The following is a 10829-nucleotide window of genomic DNA, read 5'->3' on the forward strand; positions in this document are numbered from 1 at the left end:
ACCTATGTTAATGTTAATTAATAAAATGTAAAAACAAGCAAAAAATAAAAATAAAAATAATAAGTGTAAAAAGAACGTAACTAATTGACATAAGAGTATGAAAAAAGATAATAAAGAATTTAAAAAATATTTCGCATTGCTTAATTTATTCAAATTAGAGTTATCTTCTAGCTTTTTGACAGCTTTTGAGAAACACAGTTGGGCAGTGAAGGAGAGACGGGGTGAGAACGGGTATGCCAGTGCGCCGCAACAATTTTTTAAAGATTTTTGTTCCAACAATCTACTACTATTACTTCAATCCATTCCAGACCAAGGTTTTCTCTGTTGTTGTTGCTATAGCGACAGAATTCTGCCGCCCGTTTTTCTCTCTACAGCACTGCAGTTGGATAACGGTCTAAAGAACGGATTGTTCTTCATGCTAAATTTAGTTTCTAAACAAATGCTTTCCAAGTTAATTGTTGCTGTTAAAGCGACACTAATTCTTGTCCGACTCTCTACCAACTTGAAAGTGTATCGGTGGATAAGAATCCGAGTTACATAGCACAGAATGCTGTGAGAAAGCAACAAGAAAAGCTCCGGTTCCCACGACAAACGATTTCTATCCGGTAGAGGTAAGTTTCGCAGCGTTCTTCACATTTATTTCGGGAATATTTTCTGCCGCTATAACAACGACAAAAACAGCAAAAAAAGCTGAATGAAGACAGTAGTCGGATTTATAGCACTTGGTTGAATATAAATCCTGGCCGTTCCGGATATTTTTATCCTGTATAGCGTATATCAAGTTTGCCACGATATTCGTAACATCCCAAGATGAAACGTCAGAGACCCTATAAAGTATATACATATATAAACGATCAGGGTGACGAGCTGAGCCGATTTAACCAWACCCTTCTGTCTGTCTGCATATAAACGAACTAGTCCCTGAGATTTTGAGATACCGATCTAAAAATCTTTTACCCGTTCTTTTCTCTCAAGAAGCTGCTTATATGTTAGAATGGCCGATATCGGACTACTATAGCATATAGCTAACTTATAAACTGAATGATCCAACTCAAGTTTTCGTATGGAAAACTTTTTTATTTGAAAATTATCTTCATGAAATTTGGTGGAAATTACTATCCAAAGCATTGCTACTATGTCCGAAGAAATTGTTCAGATCCGATCACTATAGCATATAACTATCATACAAACTGATCGATCGGATTCAAGTGCTTATATGGATTTTATTATTTAATTACCCGCCTCTCAAAGGATTGGCGTAAAGACAATAAATATTTCAAACAACGCAATTCCTGCTGAGGACAACTCAATAAGCAATACATCGTTCAATATTAAAAAAATAAAAATATCATATATACAGTTACTTTTCTCCCACGCCTCATAACTTCGCATACATTTTTATCATTTTATCATTTACTTATGCATAAACACACACACACAATAAAAATTAAAAAGAAATAAAAAAAAAAACAAATAGGAAAGATATGCGCGTAAAATCAACTTGCTCAAACTACAAAACGCACAAATGTTATTAAACTACGGTACTTTTCATAATAATTATTATTTTTTTAATTTTTTAACTGCCCAGGACAGCACTACTATGACGGCAAACACGTTCTAACGAAATGGGCGACTTTTGTTTGTTGTTTTTTTTTTTTTGTTTGGATGGAATGGGGTTGGGCGGAGTTTGGGAATGTGTGTGGAACGTGTGTTAACTACAATAAATTACAATCAAGGGGTCACAACGTGGCTGTACAATGTGATTATTTTTAATTTATATGTAAGTATGTATGTATGTMTGTCATAATATATAAAATAATGCGTAATTATGTAATATGTATGCAATTGCAATTCGTTTGTTCGTTCTATGTTGTTTTCTTTTTTCACGCATATAACTGTATATGCGTGTTGCATGACTTGGCGGTTTGTGATTTCTATGCTTCTCTCTCTACTTTTTTAACCTCAAAATGTTTACTCCGTTCGAGCGTTTGTGGCGCACACTACACGCGGCATTTTTGCAACGCAGCTGACATACAAACATACGCGTCGGTTGGTTGCTGTTGCTGCTGCTGCTGCGTTGCCACTTAAAATGCTGTTGAGCGTCGCTTGAAACGTCTCGTGTTCGCATCGACGGTGGTGACGTGTGCCGTGGCCGTGGCCGTCACCGTCGCGACATTTGCTGCGGCTGCTGTGCTGGTTGCACGCAATTTGGTGCATGTGCGCGTTGGTGCAGCAGCTCCTCTGCCGCCATGTGCGGCATTTGTTGGTGTCTTTGCTGCTGCTGCTGCTGCACCAGTTGTTGTTGTTGCGTTTGCAGTTGTTGTTGTTGTTGCTTTGGCAGCAGCGGCTGCTGTCACCAATGTGGATTGCTTGCAATTAGCCCAGCGGTGCATTTGATGCGAACATTTTGGATATAATCATTTGCGTGACGACGCGGCGCCACCGACGCTGGCCAAGGATTCGCCGCGACTCTTTGAGCGTGTCATCATGTTTGTGTCTAGGGAGAGTCAAGAAAAATATTTCGTGTAATAACTGCATTTTAGTTAGCGTGTGTGAGTGGTGGGGGTCTGCTGCTTACCTTTGCTGTTGCTTTTCTCCGCTTTGTAGGCGCGCATGGCCTTGCCACGTTTATCCAATATCAACTTGTCGTAGCGCACAAAGATGCCATGCTTCGGCTTGCATTGGAAATATTGTATGCCCTGTACGGTGCCGTCATTCTTGCCCGTCGGCGTGTCCAGCTCAACGCCAATCCAAGTCCCAGCTTGGAAGTGTGTGTTGCCGATGTAGCTGATGACGCCGCTCGTGTTGTATGGACGTATTAGCACCGACTCGCCAACTAGCACCCAGTCGGGTAGAGAAGCTTCGATTTCTGGGAAGATACAAGAAAAAAAAATGTTTGGTTAGATAAAAAGAAAAGTTTTCCATACGAGGACTTGAATTGGATAGGTCAGTTTGTATGGGAGCCAAATGCTGTTTTGGTACATTATCGCAACTCATTCTCATTCCAACTAATGAGCAGTTTTGGAGATCCATGAGATCTCGTGATCGCTGTTTGTTGAACCGAGAACAAATAGACTTATTTATCGACCGACGGAGACGTTCCCTGGTACCATTCGCCTGAAAAGGCTTACAAAATGCTGCAACTTATTGAGATGTCAAGCATTCCACAACTAATTTGATTGATTAAGCTAAGGAGGCTTGGATAGTGGTTAAGTTAGCATTTATACCGAAGGCTGGAAAGAGATCGTACGTCGATGCCAAGGATTTCAGGCGTTATCACATAGCTTCGTTTCTTTTGAAAACATTGGAAGTACGCAGAAAGATTGACACTGCACAATCTAGTGTTATGGCTGGAGGGAGCCATGCATAAGAAATTTGCGATATGCACCTTGCTCGACATTGAGTTAGCCTTCAAAAATGAGTGGCGGCAGGCGGCGGTTAAAGGCCTCGAAAAATTTAAGATGAAAGAACCTCAAACACCTAATGTATAGTGTTCGCAGTCACAAAACAGTCGTGGCAGTGGGTAAAGTTATAGCAACACGCAAGGGCAGGTACTTTCCACAGTGCTGTGGATCTGGAAAACATGGTAAACGAACTATTTAAAGAACTCGAGGAACGAGGCTATCCGGTGACAATCTACGCTAATGACGTTGTTCTCCTGCCTTTCACCTCGTTCGGAGGCTCATTCCTTCAATTTATATATTGAGGCGGGAGTAAGGAAAGCATTATTTGTTTTATAGTGCCGAAGAGGAGCTACTATATATACTAAGGATTGTAGACAATAAAGCTCTGTACCTCTGACTCGTATGGCTCTTATCTTTTGAGGTGCAAATTAGCAAATTTTTTACTAATCCCATTGACTACGGTAAATTAAACTGAAAAATATTTTGAAGTGAGAAAAACAAAAGCTCTCCACTTCATACCTGCATCGAGTTCCATGCTGCCGGTCATCGACACATTCAATCGGTCATTGGACGCCGTCAAAATACCCTCCATTTGTGCCACGGAAGCACGTTGCAATTGCGCACGCGACGCACCGCCATTGTTGTTGGTGCTTATGACGCTGCTCGACATGACGTTGCCACTTTGTGGTGGTGTCTTTTTGCGACGCACCACTTTGCCGGCTGGCAGTTGGCCCCGTACAATGCCATTACCTTCCAACGGTTGTTGTTGCTGCTGCTGTTGTTCTGCCTCATTTGTTGTTGTTGCTGCTATAGCTGTTGTTGTTGTGTGATTTATCGTCTCATTGCCATTTTGATTGTCGSTAGCAATGTTGTTGCTAATTAATGTTGCCGTTGTATTTGTTGTATTCTTATTATTCTCACTATTGTTGTGATTGTTAATTAACTTGGCCGCTGTTGTTGTTGTTTCGCAATTGTTGTTGTTTTTGAGTTCAACAACATCATCATCGTTTATGGTGTTTGCCACATAATCACCGTTATCCGCCACAGCATCCATCTCTATATCCATCGGGGCATTGGCAGCGCTGTATTGTGCTTTTGTTGTTATATTTGGCAGCTTTGCATTTGTGTTGTTGATCTCATTGTCGTTGAGTGTTGTTCTGATTTCGTTAGTTGTCTCGGCGCTTGTTGCGCTTCCCGGTGCTAATTTCTGTTGCATTGGCGTTGTATCGCTCTGCTCGTCGTTCATCGTCGAATGTGCTGTCGTTGTTTGCGCTGGTTGTTGTTGTTGCTGTTGATTCTGCTGTTTGTTATTGCCATTCGCCTTTGGCATGTCTTTTAAGAATGGATTGAAGCGTGTTTGCCGGTTGGGTGGTGAATTCGAATGAAAGTCTGCTGGGAGAAAAAATAATAAATATGGAATTTAGAGAAGTAACGGTATTATTATAATTAACATCCTTCCTTTTTACATATTACGGTTAACTTATGAGTTATTAAAAAAAGTTACAATATCCATCAAAGAGGTTATGTTTCCAATTACTAGAATTATTATGTACTTTGCAATATAAATTGGTGAATTTGGCTATCAGTCGTGCGGGATGGGATAGATACCGAGAGCTGAAGACGCATTTACACACAAAAAAAAAAAAAAACAAAAGAGACCGAAATGTGTAACATAAGGTTTCAAGACCGGAACATACTCATGTAGAACCGCCAGAGGTGATCTGGGTACTGATACCCAGAGCATACTAAAGTTATGGAGGGAACACTTCTCCAGCTTGCTGAATGGCAGTGAAGGAATGACATCAGGAGATGGCGAACCCGACTTTCCAATCGATGACAGTGGAGTAGACATTCCATTCACCGACTATGAAGAAGTTCGAATGGCAATAACCCGTCTGAAGAACAACAAAACGGCGGCGCCGATGAATTAATTTTTTGCAGAATATGAGCACTCGGATATCCTCACACACTTTGACTTCATACTGCATCACTTAGATCATAGAACTCTGGCGGTGGGAATATACCGTTGGAGGAGAGGGCCAGAGAGCCTCTTTACGGATGAGTCAAAGCTTGGGGAGAATATTGGTGGAGAGGTTTATTGTCAAGAGCTTTCTAGTGATCTCTTTGCTCTCAGTAAGGCTAGCGTCTTTCTGTGGCTTTTAAGAGGCCTGTCTTATTGGCGTCCATGCATTTGCCGAAGCTGTTTGGAGGAAGATGAGGTGAAAACACAACAACGCTGACGACTCACCTGGTGTCTCATCAATGCTCATTGAACGCATAGAAGCAATATCATCATTCGTCAAATTGCTGCATGAAACCGCCTAAAATAAAAATGGAAGTTGGTAATTAGCAGTTAGTAAGGACATAAAATAGTATTTACTGAAAAATTAAACTAACCTGCGAACCATAGCCGCTAGATGTGGACGAACTCATGCTGGGCGTGGCCAGTCCGGTTAAATGCTTCATATTCGCATTAGCGCTGGACGTATAACTTAAGTAGCTGTGATTGGAATGATTGCTGACATCCATGAATGAGTCCATGGTCTTCGAGGCTGTCAGGCGTGAACGTGTGTGATAATTATTCTGTTGATTCTTCTCCTGCTCGTATTCGTTATTGGTGTATTCCGAGTCGCTATAGCTGTCTTCGGGCTCCTCGGCGAGGGCACGATGCACGCCGAGCGGCTCTTCGTGTAGTGTGGTCATGCGCATGCCCAATAGCTTGCTGGTAGCCGGTGAAGCTGTAGATTGTATGGGTGTAAATTAGCGGTATTTATTAACGGATGTGTGATAATTTGGTGTAAAGTGGCAAGTGTGAGGATTTAATAAGATTTTTGGCTTAAAAGTAAATATTTATTTTAAGTGTTTTTTTTTCTTTGTTTTTGTTTGACACCTACGCTTGGTCGGCGGATTGCGTTGATTGAAATTCAAGTTCAAATTCAAGAAAGTTGGACGCGCTGCATTCCGAAATGAAAAATTGCATTTGTTATTAGTATTTGCTTAATATATGCATGCATACATATGTACATACATACAATTAACATATGTATACCACATATATATGTATTGTTGTTGGGGTTATGGCGATTATTCTTCATATGTGTGGCAGAAACACAAAAACTAAACTAAAATCACTTGGGTTTTGTTGCGGTGAACTGCAGTGGCATCGACAACAATAACAATAACAAGAACAGTAACAAACTAAAGACAACAGACAACCACAATTCAAGGCGAAATTGGTGCGTGCTGCAAATAAACGCTAGAAAATGTGGAATATTACAAAGTGTTGAAAGAAATTTCCACTAAAACTCAATGACAATAAATTAAAACTCAAAAATCTAGGTTATATATTGCTGACTAATAACTAGAAATGCTAGAAACGAAATGCTACAATTAAAAATGTATGCGCATACTCAAAATGGCTAGGCCTTTGCTGAACGGCTAAAAAAAAATAGTTGAAATTGAATTACAACACCGAGGTAAGTTCTAAAAATGTGTTCAAATGATGCTCGATATGCTTTTGCAAGAAAATGTTTATATGCAAATTATAGTTTTGTTTATGCAAAAAATATAGTGCCAAGGAACATTTTAGCGGCTGACCTTGACTCTTGAGGATTCTTCCAAAACAACTTTTAGAGAATTTTTGAAATATTATTCAAAATAGCACAACTGAGTAAGATACGATAAACAGCTGAGGATTGCACCGAGACTCTAGGTATATTGTGCCCTCTCTTAAGTCTAAACGACCCACTTAGCACCAGCATATTGATTAATTTCAAAGGTACTAGTGAGGCGATGTGATCCCTGTTTGGAAACATGGATCCAAAGGTCTTTATACTGCGCCTGCAGACTGCTATGCAGTCATTTAGCAGGAGCTTTAGCAGTTGTAGGCTCCCTGTCGCAGAACCGGCAATTTGTGCAAGAAGAAGAGCTTAAATAAGTGCTTCTTGGGTTTAAGTTAAAGCTTTTTAAAATACATCTCTTTGCCTACTTCTTCTTCTTCTTTGCGGTGCAGCTCCTCCGGTGGTATGGCCCTTCATTCCCGGCTATAGCTTTTTGATCGGGCACTTAGATGAGGTGCACTTGATTACCCTCCGATAGACGAACGGCTAAATAGTTCTCTACACTCCTGCAACAGTAGCGATCTGATCTCGTATGCAGAGATTGCTTTAAATGCCGTTTGGCCGTCACTAAGTAAGCAAGTGGTTATATATTCGTTGCGTTGGAGATTTATCTTTGCACGCCGATTTATGGCAAAAACTTCTGGTTGAAAAATGCTCTGAAAACTTCCCATAGGTAAGGAGGTCGGCGGCATTCACTTGGGAATGGCCAGAACGATTCTTTTATATATGGCTCAAGCAACTCACTGTTTGAAGGCGAGCTAAAGTGAGAACGCGGATCATCCCTCCCCAGGGTTGTGCGCTGAGTTTGGAACGCGTACGTAAAAACACTCCCAATGAAATGGAGAAAACAGCCTGGGATGGGTGACCACCCTTTTTATGACAGCCACTTCAACCGTAAGAATTACGATTTAATGGCATGCACTTGGAATGTCCGGTCCCTTAATTTGGATATCTTCGTTAAAGTAAAGGCTGACATCACTGCCGCCCAAGAAATACGATGGACAAGATAAGAACGGAGACGTGCTTGTAGCATTTCCTACAGTGATCATATAAAATAATCGTGGCGGGAGAGAAACTCCGTCGGCGAGTACTGGCATTCACCCCGGAGGATGAACGTCTCGGCCCGACCGCACCTATGAAAGTTGCCCCCGTCACGATCGATCATGTTGTGATAGACGGAAGACACGTCTCCAGTTTTTTAGTTGTGCGATTTTCTACTCGAGTTTTACTCTTGCTCACTGATAGCACTCATCAGCAATTCGATATAAGAGAACCATAGGATGGCATTTCAAGCCCCTTACATACATATGTACAGCTGCAAACGAAGCAGTTGGTTTTCAGACGGAGAGAAAACATACTGTCTACCGCGCAAAGCTACAATCGACCACAACACGTGCGGGATAGGATAGATACCGAGAGTTGAAGAGGGAAGTGAGACGCATTTGCAGACAAAAAAAAAACAAAAAACAAAAGAGGCCGAAATGCGTGAGTATGAAGAGCTTGACAAGCTGGCCGACCGGGGTAATGCTCGAAAATTCTATGAGAAAAGGCGGCGGCTAACAGAAGGTTTCAAGACCGGAGCATACAATCACCCCAGAGGTGATCTAGTAACTGATGCGCAGAGCATACTGAAATTATGATTGGAAATTAAAAATTTCCAACAACACAAAATTCCCCGTTAAACCCCCAGGTTGATGATAGGCACGACACTGCCTACAAGACCATTTACGATAGCGACCTTAACATTCACAGTCACTTAAATCATAATCAATCAACATACATAAATTATAGAAATGAGTAATTTAATATACATAACGGTATGTACTAATAGATGTAGTTCTCGCTTATTTACATCGATGTGTGAATTGGCGCTAATGGTGTAAATGGTGAATGGAGCTAACAGCAAACTAAATTACCACAAATCAATAACGTTACAACTCGGTAAATACGAAAAGAGGAGGAAAATAAATGTGGTTGCATAAGTATGTAAGTAAATGCGTCACAAAAAATGTTTGTATGTATAATGGTAATTTCTATGATTTATGAATATTTTCAATTGAGTGGAAAACGAGTTGGACACGACGACATTTGACTGCAATTTCGTTAATAACGGTATTTGCCCTGTTGATTGCTGAATGGACGTTGCAAATGCAGGCTTGTTGTTGTTTCGTATATAACGGTAGACTATCACTGAACGTTATTTGTTACCCGTTATAAAAAATTCATTAATAAAAAGGCAACTAACGCCAGCTATAATTAATTTTAAAGCAAAATAGAACACATATTATTTATGCACTTGGTTTTGATGTTACACATAGTCCATACATATGTATTATTATACAAACTTATAAGGTGCCAAAGGATTATGGGTTGCGCGTAAAAATTGTACAGCATTTGCTGAATGGGGGGAAGGGGACCTTGTAAATTAATTGCTGACCCATAAGCATGTACACATTTACACTTCAAAGCTGCGTGTGTATGTATATTTCATGTTTGCTTACAATTATGACTGTTTACAGTTTGCGCAGCTTGATTGGGTGGACTGTCGTGTTGATTTACCTTTGTCCAGGTAAATAAAACTCCGTTGCACTCATTTCAGAATAATTAATTGACGCAAAGAATGCCGAAGAATGTAAGAGCATACTAATAACGAGGGTTTTTATACAAATTGATTTATATTAGTGTGTATAAAATATTTGCTTCAGGTAGTATAATCGTAGAACTTTAAAGAAATCCAGTGGAGCTATTTAAATTCGGCCGAGCTATTCAAATACGGTGGCAAGGTACTGATAATGGAGCATGCATCAGCTTCTTTGTAGAATGTGATCGGAAGAAAGCATGCCTAACGATTGGAGTTTAAGTGTGCTCTACCCAACCCACAAAAAGGGAGACCCACGATCTGCGCCAACTATCGTGGTATAAGCCTCATCAACATCGCATATAAGGTTCTATCGGGCACAGTATGTGAAAGACTGAAGCCCACAGTAAACAAACTGATTGGACCTTATTAGTGCGGCTTTAGGCCTGGAAAATCAATAAAAGATCAGATATTCAAAATGCGCCACGTCTTGGAAAAGAGCCGTGAAAAGAGGCTCGACACACATCAACTTTCGTCGATTCCAAAGCTGMTTTTGACAGTACAAAAAGGGGAGGATCTCTCCGAGCCATTCGATACCAAACGAGATTCAGACAAGGCGAAATATCTCGGCTATAAACGCGTAAGCGGTATCCACGCCGGTAAAGAAGATCTCGGCGACATTTGGTTTCAACAAGATGGCGCCACTTCCCGCACATCGCATCAATCAATAGATTTATTGAGAGAACACTTCGGTGGGCAAATAATTTCACGTTTTGGAATGGTCAATTGGGCAGAAAATCGTGTGATATCACACCGTTAGACTTTTTCCTGTGGGGATATGTAAAGTCTAAAGTCTATGTGGACAATCCCCCTCGAAATAGACGACCACTAATTATACCTCATCACGCAACTAGGAAAAAGTTCCATTAACAACAGCGGTAAAAAAAAGTTGATGCAAATGGACTCTCGGATAAGCAGCAAGTAAGTGTACTTCTTGGTAGAAATGTTGAGATCGAAGTCTGATGTCAGTTTTTAAACCCGATTGGAGCTCATTAGCAGCTAACTACATTTTCACAGTAATAATCTCTGTAATCAGTACGGAGAACATCAATGGACTAGAAACGGCTTTCTTCTCCATACATAATTATTTTGAAGTAAATTTACAATGAAATCCACTTCACATGGTGAATAAATTATTTTAATGTTAAAAAATACATAAAAAAGTTT

General features: G+C 40.4%; 1 protein-coding gene across 10 annotated transcripts in view; it reads right to left on the bottom strand.

Moving 5' to 3' along the window:
- Positions 1-144: 144 nt before the first annotated feature.
- Positions 145-10829, bottom strand: part of LOC108965287 (kinesin-like protein KIF13B) — a 65542-nt gene continuing 54857 nt past the window's right edge. For 5 of the 10 annotated variants that reach the window (XM_018927588.1, XM_018927591.1, XM_018927585.1 and 2 more), the window contains 6 exons: positions 6299-6358; positions 5802-6142; positions 5653-5725; positions 3924-4796; positions 2579-2869; positions 145-2497 (listed from right to left, as the gene is read on the bottom strand). In XM_018927588.1, coding sequence (XP_018783133.1) covers positions 2418-2497; positions 2579-2869; positions 3924-4796; positions 5653-5725; positions 5802-6142; positions 6299-6358 — 1718 coding nt within the window. In that variant the 3' untranslated portion in view covers positions 145-2417. The remainder of the gene's footprint in view (positions 2498-2578; positions 2870-3923; positions 4797-5652; positions 5726-5801; positions 6143-6298; positions 6359-10829) is intronic. The other 5 variants (XM_018927595.1, XM_018927589.1, XM_018927594.1 and 2 more) reach the window with 3 other exon arrangements.

This window comes from Bactrocera latifrons, unplaced genomic scaffold, assembly GCF_001853355.1.
Source record: "Bactrocera latifrons isolate USDA-ARS-PBARC rearing strain unplaced genomic scaffold, ASM185335v1 scaffold_138, whole genome shotgun sequence".
NCBI classification, from domain to species: Eukaryota; Metazoa; Arthropoda; class Insecta; order Diptera; family Tephritidae; genus Bactrocera; species Bactrocera latifrons.